A 15,199-nucleotide genomic window follows, 5' to 3' on the forward strand; every position below is an offset into this window, starting at 1 on the left:
TACCCCAAAACAGAGCAGCTTCACCAAAAGAGAGGTAAATATCTCAGGACTGATAGGGCAGTTTTGCTCCTCTCCATTTACAGATTCTGTTCCTGGGTTCAGGGCAGCTTCCTTGGTTCTCATCTCTAGCCAGTGGGAAGGGGAGAAAGGGATCTGGGACTGCAAGTGCATTCCCTTGTCTGATTGTGATTCAAAAGCAGCTGACAAATCCCTCTACTCACATCTCTTGAGCTGGAACCTAACTCCAGACCACATCCATCCCAGAGAAGCTGGGAGGTGGAGTCTCCAGCTCAAGTGTTCTATTAGTAAGGAAGGAGGAAATGATGTTGGAGGGGAGCACTTTTTGCTCCATATCCTACTTTCCAGATGAATTAGAAGTTTAATATCAAAAGCAAACCTTGAAAGTTCTAGGAGAAAATATGTATGAATTGTTTGTTATCTTGCAGTGGAAAAGGACTTTAAATAGGACAAGCAAAAGTAGAAATCATGAAACTTTTTTTTATGTGTTTACATCCATTAATATTAAAAACTACTAAAGGAACAATATTCTAAACAAAGTTACAGATTACATATCGGAAAAAATATTTGACATGACATAGGTTCCATATTCAATGCAAAAAGAACTGTTAAGAATTAATTTACAAAGAACATCCCGAGTAGAAAAATTCGTATGTTCATTACAGTGTTTTATGATAACATTACATTGGCCATCTATCACTATGGATATGAGAAAGTATCCATACAGTGGAATACTCATTAGTCATATGATGTCAATATTCAGGTGCACACAGTCCCCATCCCTAAATCCTCGGGCCAAATATTCATACATTTTTGCTGCAAAAACCCGAGAGTTTTATGATATTTGGCATTTGCACCGTGTTTTTGTGGCCAAATTTAAGAATATTTATATTAAGTGGCATAAATAAATGCTTCAAATAACCTAATCAGCAAGTTTAGGTCTTACTGCCTAATGAATTTGTTGCAAACAACTGTAAACATTTGTGATTTTTAGGGCTTTATGGGTTTTTATTTACACATTTGTTCAGTGAAATGATGTGCAATATCTAAATAGAAAAGAATGGGTTATAAATCACAAATATAAATTCCATTTTTATAAAATTTATAGAAACATTGCTTCTCCCTCATGCATAGAAAAATATTTCAACTGATGGTTCTCTCTGGCAGCTATAGGTAATCTTTGTTGTTTTATACTTTTCTGAGATTTTAATAATTCTTTAAAAATGAGTTCACATTGATTTTATTATGAGTGAAGACACAACGCTCTCTTTTGAAAGAAAAAACAAGATTTCACTTTTCTCAAATTTTCATTTTAGTGATAAGATGTTTCCAGCTTTTGGTTTTGGAGCTCAGATACCACCTCAGTGGCAGGTAAGAGGAAATCTCATTTTAAAGCTTTGCTTGCTGTAAAGCAAAACAGGATTCATCAGTTCATCTTTCATCTTTTGACAGGTATCACATGAATTTCCAATAAACTTTAATCCATCCAATCCCTACTGTAATGGTAAGTTTAAAAGTAAACATGAAGACTTGAAGCTGAAAGACCTCACTATCTTTCTTACTTGTTTTTTCTTGTGACTTAAAACTACTCAATCACATGTCTAGGTTTCATTTTGTGACATATTCTGTTAGAGAAGGTAGAAAAACTATACCAGTTTGTGGTTAGGGTAGTAATAATAATTATGGTGCAAAATCAGTATTATGGTGATAAAGGTTCTGAGGTTTAATGGAACAAAAAAATAAATTCATAATCTTGAGAGTAGAAAAATCTTATATTAAAAGTATTTTCACACATAAATTGATTATATAATAAACTTTCAATGAAATGAGTAATTCAGAATTATAATTCTTCTGAAGCCTTTTTGAGAGTAATAGTTACTCTACAAAGAAAAAGTATCTAATTATGTGTAACTCAAACAACATTCTATAAGTAGATGGGATAGGTGGAAGGAACCAAGAATTGTTACCTATAGCAGATTTTCTGTGTAGAAAGCAGGAGGCAGACATGTGTCTTTCAATTCACTTTTTCCCCAATGCTTCAAATATCCAACTGCTTCCTTCTTTTTGCCACATTAAACAGTCAACTTAAAATGCCAAGTTCCCACTAAACGTAAGACTGAACAACTTGGAGGAAGGATGGTAGGTGTCCGATCACAAGCATCATTTGTAATTCTAGACAATCAGCTAAGTTTCTGAAAAGGATATATTTTTGAAAATTTTTTTTAGATGTTGATGGACTTTTATATTATTTATTTCTATGTGGTGCTGAGGATGGAACCCAGTGCCTCACACATGCTAGACAAGCACTCTACCACTATGCTACAACCCTATCCCTGAAAAAGGTCCTTTTAACAATTATGAAACATATAGTTTTCCAATAGAAGAAGGTCTTCTTTTCTTCTCTTCCTAAACAATATTCATAAGGAAGAAGAGTGTGGGGCAGTTGGTTGGGGACAGTTTGCATGAAGGTTTTCTTCCTTTTTTTCCCATATGAGTGCAGTGTTCTTTTAATGCAGTGTCAGTGGCTTGTTGTGACTTCTTTGAAACTGGAAATATTATTTTTACGGAATGTGCTTCATGCTTATGATGAAATTGGAATCATTTTTATGGACCATATATGTGACAATTCCTTTTAGAAGTACATTTGCTCTACAAATGATATGAACCCATCTCATGTCACCAAGCCCAGATTTTTTACTTTTGGTTTATAGTCTAGAAAAAGAATTAGTTTGGTCTCAGATGAAAGAAATGCTATATGGGCAAAAAAAGATACAACCTTATTTTTTTTCTTGGAAAATATTAATAATTATTTAATATGCAGATTGGTAAAGTTTTTTTTATTTGTTCTGGTGAATTATACACGATAGAATGCATTTTGACACATCATACATAAATGGAATATAACTTCTCATTCTTCTGGTTGTATATAATGTGGAATTATACTGGTCATGTAGTAATATATGCACATAGGGTAGTAATGTCCGATTCATTCTAGTATCCTTCCTACCCTTATACAACTTTATTTTAAAGCAAGGAAGTTTAATTGCCATTCTTCAATTAATCATTGAATACAGTTGCCTAGAAATAACATCTTACTTGTACCTTTAATGCAAGGAAGGATTTTGGCATAACTCAATTTTAGTTAAAGAATTGAAGGTTATTGATATTTGTGGAAAAAAATGAATTGTTTATACCTTCAGTTTGAAAAGCAAACAAAGATGATAGACATGAAAAAAAATTGTTATCACTATAGTTATAGGCTCCAATTTCCACTGTGTATGTCATTACAGTGAAAGATTCTGATACTAGCTAATGTTAATTTTATTATTTTTATTGCTACTGGATTGACACCTAGTTACAACATTATCTTATACATGTGAAATCAACTCCGTGTATGAATTAGTTATATTCTCAAAGGTTGTTCATAAGACTACATGTTTCAAAATTCAACATGGCCAAGAGTTAAGTTTATAACTCTTAAATTTTAAGAGGAGAGACTTGGTCATATGAAGCTTTTAGACCAAGCATACAGTTCTCTCCCTTGTTGGTCTATGATCTGTTGGCTCTTTTGAAAGCAAGAGACCTACTTTGGGGCTGAGGTTGTAGTTCAGTGGTAAAGCACTTGCCTAGTATGTGTGAGGTACTGGGTTTGATTCTCAGCACCACATATAAATAAATTAATTAAATAAAGATCCATCAATAAATAAAAAAATTTTTTTAAAAAGAGGCCTACTTTGGTTTACATTAAAATTGTGTGTGTGTGTGTGTGTGTGTGTGTGTGTGTATGAAATTTCCAAGGATTTTAGCAAGGATTGTGGAGAATTCTTTATAATGTCTAGTACCCTTTTGCCATGTGTCATTGGGGACACCTTCCACAAGTGCATACACAAGAAAAAAGTTTCACCAGAAGTGATTTTTGCCAGGAATGCCATTCAGCTTTCATCAGGTTGTGCTGTTGTAATAAGAGATCTTTAAAACTCAGTGGCTTATGATGAAGAGTTTATTTCTTGCCCACTACAGATTGCATCCCTCCTCCAGTGGCTTATTCTGGGACTCAGCTGAAGGAATAGCTCTTTGCTGGGTTATACTGCTCCTGTGGAAGAGGGAAAGAGCAACAGAGCTAGAGAAATCATCCAGTAGTTCTTAAAGCATGCTTAGATGTGGTTGTCATGACCATTGACATGCATTGGTAAAGCTAGTCAAACGTTGTCCATCTTTCTATTATAATAACACTCTAGGTCCAGGGCAGTGTCTTATAAGCAAATTCATTACTGTTTCTACCGCAAAATCTAATAGATAACCTGGAGGTAAATATTTGTAACTAATATAGACTATTATTACTGTGCCTAATCTTTAAGTTGTTGAATAAACCTTTGTATCATTTAATTAACTAGAATTAATATTAGCTTATAACCATAAGATATTTTTATAGAACCTTTGGCCTTATACACAAACATTTTTTCATCTTATCAGTATTTTTTCTTATGCTTATCATCAGTTGTATGATGTAAAACTTTTTTCATGGTTCTCTTTCCATCAGAGTCCCATTCGTGGTCACCTCAAAATTAAGCACAAATGTAATAGTCCTGTACACTAATGAATAATTTAGCTGAAATGAGAATACATGACTTCTACTGAGGGAGAGCTGAGTTTGTAGGTTTTTGCAATAGAGCATAGCCATGGAGTTTTGTCATATAGTTTACAGGAAGCCAGGCATGCTGGTTCATGTCTGTAATTCTGGTGACTTGGGAGGATGAGGCGGGAGGATTGCGAGTTTGAGGCCAGCCTCAGCAACTTAGCTTTGTTGCAAAACAAACAAACAAACAAACAGGATTGGGGATGTAGCTCAGTGGTAAAATTTATTAATTTTAATCCCCAATTCCATGTGTGTGTGTATGTGTGTGTGTGTGTGTGTGTGTGTGTGTCGGGGGGGGGTGCTTAGAGGAGCACCTGAATGGAATATTTGGCTTCTTGAAGTAACATATGTTGATATATGATTATATTAGTGTTATAAATCAACACTTAAAGATTTTTAATACTCACTTTTTGGGGTCTAGGAATCGAAGGCATCATAGAGGCTTATCGCACCTGTCTTCCTCAGATAAAACTCTATGGACCAACTAATTTTTCTCCAATCATAAATCATGTGGCTAGGTTCGCAGCTGCAGCCACACAACAGAAGACAGCTTCTGTAAGTGTTTTTGTGTTCAGGAAATGGGAAAACAGTGGATCGGTAGTTGTTCCTGTTAACAGTATTTCTGCTTATTTGGCCTGTCATAATACAAAGTCAAGAGGAAGAGGTAATGATATAGTCATTGTTGGTTTGTGAGAAATATCTGTTGTTAAATTAGCAATAATTAAAAGGCAACAAGAAAATGATGCATTCACAAGTTTGTTTTTTTTCCCCTCTATCTCTCTATCTTTTGAGTGCATTTTTGAGTTTCTCCCCCCCCCCCCAAAAAAAAAAAGCTATTGTCTACCTCTTTGAGGTGGACTTCACAAATTAAGGCTTGGGGATATTGACATCAATTGCTGTTGCAAATTTCTTTTTTTGTTTTTTTTTTTTCTTTTTTGTGGTGCTAAGGGCCTTGTGCATGCAAGGCAAGCACTCTGCCAACTGAACTGTATTTCTAACACCACAAATTTCTTACAGTACTACGGAGGTTTGAATTAGCTAACCATTGCTGATTGTATCTGTGATCCCAATCTCTCTTAGCTTCAGTATTCTCAGAAGTGAGGTTTGGGAAGTTGCCTCAAACAGTTGCTCAAAAGGCTGAATAAGAAAATTCATATAATGTGTGTATTGCTGGGTCACAGGAAACAGTACCTGTTAACTACTACTAGAAATCTTATTCCATTCTAGACTAAAATGGTCCAAAAGATGGAGTCATACCTTTAAGGACCATTTTGCTAATCTCTGATAAGTTTTAATCAGAAATGACAAAATTGAAAGAAAGATTTACTGCTTTAAACTGTGTCAATTTTTAAAAGGTGTATTTTAGTTCGGTAAATAATTCTATTACTTCCATATGTATTTCATCTTTTGAGAATGGAGTCTCTGCTTGCTTCCTTGATCCATACTTGGACGTAGTTAATGTTTCAGTTAAATAAAGATGTTTATTCCTATGCATAGTGGAAGGTTAATCTTTGGACATTTAGATGCCTAGCATCTGTTTATTTTGCCAACCCAATTTTGTAGTGTGTTGCACTTTTCATGAACCTACAGTTTTTATAAAAGTCAATTTCCTTGTCATCAGAGAATCCTATAAATATTTTGTGCAGATGGTATTCTGGGTAGAGACGGGAGAGGAAAATGAGCACGAGAGAGACCAAATGACTCTTCAGGCTAGAAATGTCATTAATCATTGCTTTTATTGTTTGGGACCTTGACCTTATCAGTGGATATACTTCCCTTTTTTTTGGCAGCAATATTTTGTGCTCTTGATTATTACTGATGGTGTCATCACAGACCTTGATGAAACCAGGCAAGCTATAGTTAATGCTGCCAAGCTGCCTATGTCCATCATCATCGTTGGAGTCGGAGGAGCTGACTTCAGTGCCATGGAGTTTCTGGATGGTGATGGGGGACCTCTTCGCTCCCCATCTGGTGAGATGGCCATCAGAGATATTGTCCAGTTTGTGCCTTTCAGACAGTTCCAGAACGTGAGTACCTTTCCTCTCTGTTAAAACCCTAAGGTATTTGAACACAGATACTGTCTCCAATCAAGCGCTTGACTACTGGTGCAGTATTCAAGGATGTATAAATGCCTTTTCATATGAGAGCTCTTATTGGATATGGCATGGTTGTATTTTATGTTCTCCTTGTATTTTATATGATAGATTATTAAAATGGTATTATTATGAATAGTGTAAGGTTTATTTTGTCTTTACCTTTGTAACAACAGAAAAAAATTCTATCCAAGTATATGCTGAACTTACCAGATTGGAAGTTGGTTTGATGAAAATCTTTTAGAGGACTGATTTACCCAGTTTGCTCCAGTGGTAACATCATATGGCACTATAATACAGAATCACAGCCAGGATGCTAATGTTGATACAATTAAGATGCATCACTACAAAGATCCCACATGTTGTCCTTTTATAGCCACATCCACTTCCCTTCTACCTCTGACCCCTCATTAACCTATTGAAATTTCTCATCTGTTCTTCATTTATGTAATTTTGTCATTTGAAGAATGTTACATAAATGGAATTGTACAGAATGCAACATTTTGGGACTGGTCTTTTTCCACGTAGAATAATTTTCCTGTCAGTCACTCAGGTTGTTGCATTATTGCATGTTTCCCCCCCCCCCCCCCAATGTAGTTATATTATCTATTTTTTTTTTTTAAAAAAAACAATGTTTGTGTTAAAGGATCTTCTCCACCTGTGCTTAAACACTTTCCATTTTTCCCCATTGTATCACTTGTAATAAAGCCTTATTAGTTGTTCTCATAACAACTAAATATACTGCCATATTTTACAAATGATCTATAAGCCCTAGTTATATTATAAAGTGATTTTTAAAAGATAGTCCTGGGTATTGGTTGTCATTTTGAAAAGAGTATATAAAAATCTGATTTATAGTGATGTGTGAAATTTAATCTGATATGTGAAATTATAGAAATCACATAAAGTATGAACATAAATAGATTATGAATATTACTCTTCTCAAATAACCTTCATAGAAGGCTATCAGACTCAGTAATCACACTGAAAGCTAATTTGAAATTTTATTTACATGTATACTTTTTATTGCTGAGTAGAATTCTAGGATGCGGATGTACCACAGTTTGTTTAACCATTCACCCATTGAAGGGTATCTGGGTTGTTTCCAGTTTTTGTCTATTACATATAAAGCTACTATAAATATTCATGCATTTGTTTTGATCATAAGTTTTTATTCCTCTGGGATAAAACCTGGGTATACAGTTGCTGGGTCCTATGGTAGTTGAATATTGAATTTAATTTTAAAGCAATTGTTAAACTTTTCCAGAGTGGCTGTACCATTTTATATTTCTACTAATAATGGGAGAGGAGAAAAGTGGTCATGTTAAGAATTTTTATGGTGTACAGGAGAGCATCTAAAACCAGTGAAATCTGAATAAGTTCTGTGAATTGTACCAATATCAGTTTCCTGGTTTAGACCTATAGTCAGATAAATGTTGTCTTTGGACAAAACTGGGTAAAGCATATATGGGACCACTGTTTATTTTTGTAGCTTCCTATGAATCTATTATTATTTCAAAATAATAATAGATTCATAGGAAGTAAAATAATTTAATACCAAGTTAAAAGTTAAAGAAAAGCAAACAACAACAACAAAAAAATCATCAAATTTTAAAAGGCTGGCACCAAAAAAGGCCTGAACATGTATTAGCAGGGATAATAACAGCAATTATAAGTAACATTGGTTAGTTAGCTTATGCCGTATTTTGTAGACTGTTCCTAAGAAAAAATACAAGCTAGGAACTGGGAATTCCAGCTTTTTACTGGCTGATAAAATGTCTCTTGTCTTTTATCAAAAAACTAGTAAAGCTGGGCGTGGTGGTGCACACACCTGTAATCCCAGCAATTTAGGAGGTTGAGGTAAGAGCCTCAGCAATTTAGCAAGACTCTGTCTCAAAATTAAAAAATAAAAGGTAAAGGGGTTGGGATGTGTAGCTCAATGGTAAAGTGTTTCTGGGTTCAATATTCAGTACCCGTCCCCCCAAAAAAACCCAGTAAATCTTTGGTTACTAATAGTTACTTTGGTTTTATTTTTCTCAAGGCTCCAAAAGAAGCACTTGCCCAGTGTGTTTTGGCGGAGGTTCCCCAGCAGGTGGTGGGCTACTTCAACACTTACAAGCTCCTTCCTCCCAAGAATCCAGCCATGAAATAAAAGGAGCTAGCTTCGACCACTTAAGCAGAATTCTTATGCTAAAAGGAACAATGCCATTTCTTACACACAATCATGTATCTGCTACTTTATGTACTTTTACCCCAGCATTCATGATGTAAAACTAGTTCTATTTGAATTATATCTGTTTAAAGAGTAGTTTTTATACTTTTTGAGGGAGACAGTGCCAAGTCCATGTTTGCCCAATCAATTCAGTGATTGCTAGTGATTTACAATAATTGCAGTTAGGCCTATTTGGGTTAGAACCTTGTGTGGGGAAAGCTGATTTTTTGTTGTTTACTTTTATATAATAAAATTGCCATTTATAAATGTTTGTCAGTAGAAAGAGTGAAAAATTGTTGGGATGATGTGATTTTTCAGGTGGCTGTACTTTGTTCACAGTAAATGTTTTACAGGTCAATGTCTATAACTATTGATTGAGAAAGCTTCTTAAATTAGACAATATTGAATTTGTTTCTGTGGATCTCTATTCAGTCTTTTTCCACTGGGCAAAAACTACCTTTACAGTTCACCAGATTTGTGCTACAGTTTAGACACTGCACAATTTACAAAACAGCATGTACTCTCATAGGACTTCATGAAAAGGAAAAGTACATACTCAATTTTTAAAATATACAATCAACAAGAAGAACCTCATATGAGTAAGCCATTTTTATTTGCTTTTCTAGATTTTTTTCATTGTGGAATACTGTAAATGTGCTCAGATTTGGCCTTTCTTTTCATTGATTGAATATGATGCTCAGGACTCCGTAAATGCATAGTTACAGGTTGTCCCATATCTACATTGTTAGATTATTTTAATCTGAGATTTGCTAAATAGGTTAGTATTGCTTTGTCCAGAAAAGGTATGAGGACCAAACATATAAGGTAAAAATTCAGAATTCCATTTCCTTCTGATGAAAGATTTTACTTATTAAAGAAAAAATGAAAATGAAATTTTTTACTTTCCTTGCTAAGGTCATATACATTGATTTATACAGATTTATTTAGGCATTTTCTCCTTTTGTTAAGTAGCATTTTTGTTTGATTTCTAAAGTCATGATAGCAGTTATCTATTATTGAAATCACATTTTAATAATGTATTATTTCCTAAATCCAAAATATATGCCATTAAGTATAATAGCAGATATAACTTTAAAAAAAAGAAAAGAAAAAAAATCCCTTTCCACTACTACATTAGGATAGAGTGGACTTAATGAGCTTTTTGTTTGTTTGTTTGTTTGTTTGTTTTAAAGAATAATTTAGTTTCCTGGTGATTGCCCTTCAGAACATATTACTAGGTAAGCATTACATTTTCAGAAACAAATTCAGTAACATTTGATGGAGGACTTATGTGCCAAGCATTGTGCATAGCTCTGTGTTGGCCAATTAATAATTTATCATTTATAATTGTGTGTTTACCATTAAGTGGATGTACACAGCAACATGTAGACCTGCCTCTCAGTGTCACTGAAAATCCGCACCACAGCTCACGGCCTTTATTCTCTTCAACATCTAAAGGAGGTGAGCTGTCAGCTGTGAACAGCTTTGGCTTCTCAGAAACGGCTCACTGCCAAGGTCTGGCTCAGAAGGGAGCTACTTGTTGTCATGGTTGCTTAGCCAGGTGAGCAGTCACCGCTCTTCCCTTGGCTATCTGGGCCCCGGGTATATGCTGATAACTTGAAGGTACCTATCTAGTAGGCTTCCACTCCGTGGGACAGTTCAATAGTCAATAAGTGATTTCAGCATTGTCAATAGAGGAGAAAGAATTGATCATTCTTTCTTGTTTTGGAGTCTTTGTTGTCTCAGAGGTCCTAATTTCAGTTAGGAAACAGCATAGATATGCTTGTGTGCTTGGAAACAGCATAAATATGTTGCTATGGTTTTTAGATTTTTCTTTTTATATATAGGAAGTCTTTTAAATATTGACTTATACAGTTTCTCAGTGTGTGGGTGAGGTGAACAGGTAGGAGAGGAGCCTCTCTGAGTGCCCTGGGCCTGCTCCTCATGCTCCTTCCTTAACCACATCCTCAGTAGCCCTGGAGTCACCTGCACAGGCCACTTGGTAACCTCTGGTCACAAGCAGCCATTATTTTCATGGGACAAGTGGAAGTCACCACTGTCAGGTTGATTTGGTCATCATAATTTTTTTATTCTGGTTCCACCAGAATTGTTCCCTTTAGAAAATATTTTTCTTTATTGATTCTTGATCAGTTTAATTGTAGATGTGTTATTCATAAGGGCTATGATTTCAGCAAATAAAGGTAATTGGTACCTTTCTTCAGTTTGAAATAAAAGTATTTACAGTTTCTGAATTATCATGGTATAAAATCCTTACCATTTGAACATTCACATGCTGTTTGGATATTGTTTTATATTAAAATAGTCCTTTTCCCTGTTGTGCCACCATTCATTCAGATACCCTCCATTCTTTAAATGTATTTAAAGAAAAAAATAACCAAATGGACTTTCACATCTCATGTAATCAAGTATATTACAAATGTATATTAAAGTGACAGTTCCTGGGAATACATACTATTTCTCATGCACTTAGCAAGAAAGTAGTATACCCACTAGCCTCGTCACCTCACCTTGTGATTAGAATGGAAATTGTAAGAACATTAAAAATTTAAAGTCTGATCAGGGATTTACAACTGTTCACTCTGGGTAGTGCTTTAGGCAGCCTTTCCAAAGTTAATTCAGGGCCCCATTGCTGCTTATGCTGTATTTTTTTTTTTTTCAATCTTTTGTCTTTTTCATTTTGTAAATTTCCTAGAAAGCCATCTTCAATCAGTCTCATCTAGTCTGTACTTTATCATGGAAATGTCATAGAAGGTAGCCAGAAGTTTGGTAGAAATTGGGAGAGACTATTTTGCATTTATATGGATGTCCTATGTGATAGTATGTATATAACTTACTAATATATGAATTGATGTTAAATGTATCTTCTATATGAATTCACTTTGGATAAAGTTACTTCTTGATGTGACAAAATAGTGTCTTGTTTTTATTTTTATTCTTTCTCTACATATTATCAAAAAAATAGAAAAGCTAGAAATAAAGTATCTTAATCCATCTTCTGCTGCTATAACAAAATACCACAGGCTGGGTCATTAATAAATAATAGAGGTGGGAAGCTCAAGAGCCTAACACCTACATCTGGCAAGGATCTCTGTGGAACATGGTGGAAGGGCAAGTGAGCACATGTGAGACAGAGGTTTTTTGTTGTTGAAGTTGTTGTTTTAAATCAGGAAACCACATCCACATTAACTAATTCACTTCTGCAATTGCAGCATTAATCCATCCATGAGGGAAGAGTCCTCCTGATCTAAGTTTCTCTCTGTCAGTAGTGTTACACTGGCAATTAAATTTCAAAAGATTTTTGTAGGGAACATTCAAACCATTGAATAAAATGGATATGGTATTTTTTTCGGTGGCCTGTATATCATAGTTTACTAAATTAAACATTTTTGGGGATGTCATTATTTATGACATTTATTTGTTTAAAAGTATCAAATGGGTTCAATATACTTTTCTAGGTACAATAAAGGAAAGTTTCATAGCTCATTGCTAGGATAACCTGACATATATAATACATTTTATTATTTATGTTAAGTAGGATGGCATGTTCACATAACTTTTTAAAATTTTAAAAATTATTTCTCTTATTTTGCAAAATTTAAAATTAGTCCTTGGGGCTGGGGTTGTGGCTCAGCGGTAGAGCGCTCACCTAGTGTGTTCGAGGCCCTGTGTTTGTTCCTCAGCACTACATAAAAATAGATAAAAAAAATAAAACTATTAAAAAATAAAAATAAAATTACTCCTTATTTTGCGAAATTTAAAATTACTTAATTTAGACAAGGCTTTGCAAATGCAGTGGGATTCCATGAAGCAATCACAGTTACTGCCTTCATAGAAATGATAGTCTGAGTAATTATTAAAGTAGTTAGACATGAGGCCAGTGTGTGAGAAGCATGTAGTAGGGAGGACTCAAACCCATCTGGGAGGCAAGGAACTTTGCCACAAAGCTAAGGCCTGAAAGTTAGTTGGTGAAAGAGTTAAAAGCACTTATGAAGGGATCATGTCTACAGCATGAATATTCTAGAAATGGAAAGAAATTTGAGTTTGCTGGAATGTAAAGTGTGAGGGGGCCCAAGTGCGGTGGCACATGCTTGTAATTCCAGCGGTTTGGGAGGCTGGGGCAGGAAGATCACATGTTCAAAGCCAGGCTCAGCAAAAGCAAGGTGCTAAGTAACTCAGTGAGACCCTGTCTCTAAATAAAACACAAAAATAGGGCTGGGAATGTGCTGCAGCTGGACTGCGGCAGATGGTGGCCCGTTACGGGGAGCCCCGGACACTGGGGGTAAGTGACGAAAAAAGCTGCCCGTCCATAGATAGGACTGGAGCAAATCTGCTCATCCCTAGGCAGATAGGGCAAGAGGAAAAATGACCATTTCAAGAAAATGGAGAAGATTGATACAGTATGTTTGTATCTTGTTTTGTCTCAGTGTATTGTATTGTCTTTGTGATGAAAATATGGAAGGGATGAGAAGTAAATTACTAAGGGAAGAAGACACCCCAGTGGAACCAAGAATAGTTAGGGCATGTGTTGATGGAAGCCCAGGAACTCTAGTCAGAAAGAAAAAGAAAGTTCAGAAGAAGAAAGATTATCAGGAAAAAAGTTGCAGCAAAAGGCTACTACTGAATACTTTTCGTTACCGGAGGGTGCGTGAATCGGTGCAGCGGCTGCCGAGTGTGCAAGCCGGTCACAGCGCAGCAAGGATTTTCCAAGAGGCGGCGGCGACTGGCCCTTCCCCGCCTCCTGGCCGGGGAGCTGGCTCTTCCACTGCCGCGAGCCCAAATCTAGACCTGACCTGGAGGCACAGTCTCGCAGGCTCTTGCTCCCTGTGCCCAGTAGCAGTTTGAGTCCGGGACACTCCCCAGGGCCATCTGGGGCTGCCCAGGACGCTACAGCTGATGTTTGGTCATTTTCAATGCCAATAACTAAGCTACAATGGTTCTCCCACACCTGGAGGCTGATGAGTAATAAGCGCCATTAAGGCCTATTTCAAATGTAAAAAACCTTGAGATAATGTACTAAATTGTTCAGAAGGTTGTTTTCTTAGTAGAATGCTACAGGATTTTCTTTAGCCATCCGGAGTTCCTGCCTTCGTCCCAGTGCCAGTAAAGACCAAGGTGGAAGAATTTCCAGTGTTGCTGAAAACTGGAGGAGACTTCGGAGCTATTGCTGTTTCTGCTGCTACAACTTAAGCTAGCTGCCTGCAGAACTTACCTGGACTGTGATTTAAGCTAGATGCCTGCAGAACTTACCTGGACTGTGATTTAAGCTAGCTGCCTACAGAACTTACCTGGACTATGATTTACCTGGACTGTGAGTTAATCTATTGAGACACTGCTTTCTGGAATGAGACAACAAACTGTAATCTACAACAAATTGTAACTCGGTATCTTTGCTAATGGTGTCATTGCTGGTATAATTTTTCCAAGGGCTTCTTGCATGGAGCCATCAAGTGGCTTGGTATTGTGGCATTTTGTATCCTCCCTTTCTGTTTGTAGCAGGTTATTTATGGTGTTTCTGTAAAAACCACTATGGTCATTATTTAAATTAAACAAAAGAGGGAAATGTTAGAGTCTGTAAACAAGTCAAAAATAACACCTGGCATTTTGCCAGGGGAATGTTAGAGTTCGTAAACAAGTCTGGATGGTGCCTGGCAAAATGCCAGAGGGAGTGGTTTGAGAAGTAACAAAAGCGAGCCATTAAGTGTGGAGATTCCTTATTGGTTGACTGATGTATCTAGTTTATGCTAATTAGATAAGCTGTGTGGAATGTATAAATACTGCTCCTGTCCTGCAATAAATGGCTCCCACTCCTGCTGTATCAACGTACACAAGTTATTCGTCACCCCCCGGTTATTTTGCTACAGCAGCCGGACTGCGGCAGGAATGTGGCTCAGTGGTCAAGTGTCCCTGAGTTAAATCCCCAGTACACCCCCCAAAATAAATAAAATGTGAGGGGGAAAGTGGTGAAAGAAGAATGGAGAGAAAGAGTGGAGTGGTTTACATCCCGGGGACCCTCTGGGTCAGGTAAGGGTGTTCAGACTTACACTAAGAGTGATGGGATACTACTGAATAGATTTCAGCAAAGGAATGATGTGATCATATTTGTATTATTTAAAAAAAATGGAAGACCTTACATTTTAGGGCAGACAAGGAGACTCACAAACCCACAGAGTGTTGCCAAACCTGGGTTTGGCCACCATGCTTTGCCCTGGTGAAGCCCAG

The 15,199-nt window shown here is 36.2% G+C and overlaps 1 protein-coding gene across 1 annotated transcript in view; it reads left to right on the plus strand.

The window, feature by feature from the left end:
• Cpne3 (copine 3) overlaps positions 1 to 14,795 on the plus strand; it is a 55,577-nt gene extending 40,782 nt beyond the window's left edge. Inside the window, exons 12-16 of the mRNA XM_046458619.2 lie at positions 1,335 to 1,389; positions 1,471 to 1,522; positions 5,076 to 5,209; positions 6,445 to 6,681; positions 8,789 to 14,795. Of these exons, the coding sequence (XP_046314575.1) occupies positions 1,335 to 1,389; positions 1,471 to 1,522; positions 5,076 to 5,209; positions 6,445 to 6,681; positions 8,789 to 8,899 (589 nt within the window). The 3' untranslated portion in view covers positions 8,900 to 14,795. The remainder of the gene's footprint in view (positions 1 to 1,334; positions 1,390 to 1,470; positions 1,523 to 5,075; positions 5,210 to 6,444; positions 6,682 to 8,788) is intronic.
• Positions 14,796 to 15,199: the final 404 nt, after the last annotated feature.

The sequence above is a fragment of the Marmota monax genome, unplaced genomic scaffold (assembly GCF_021218885.2).
Source record: "Marmota monax isolate L192 unplaced genomic scaffold, Marmota_monax_Labrador192_F-V1.1 WCK01_AAM20220418_F8-fsc00147, whole genome shotgun sequence".
Taxonomy (NCBI): domain Eukaryota; kingdom Metazoa; phylum Chordata; class Mammalia; order Rodentia; family Sciuridae; genus Marmota; species Marmota monax.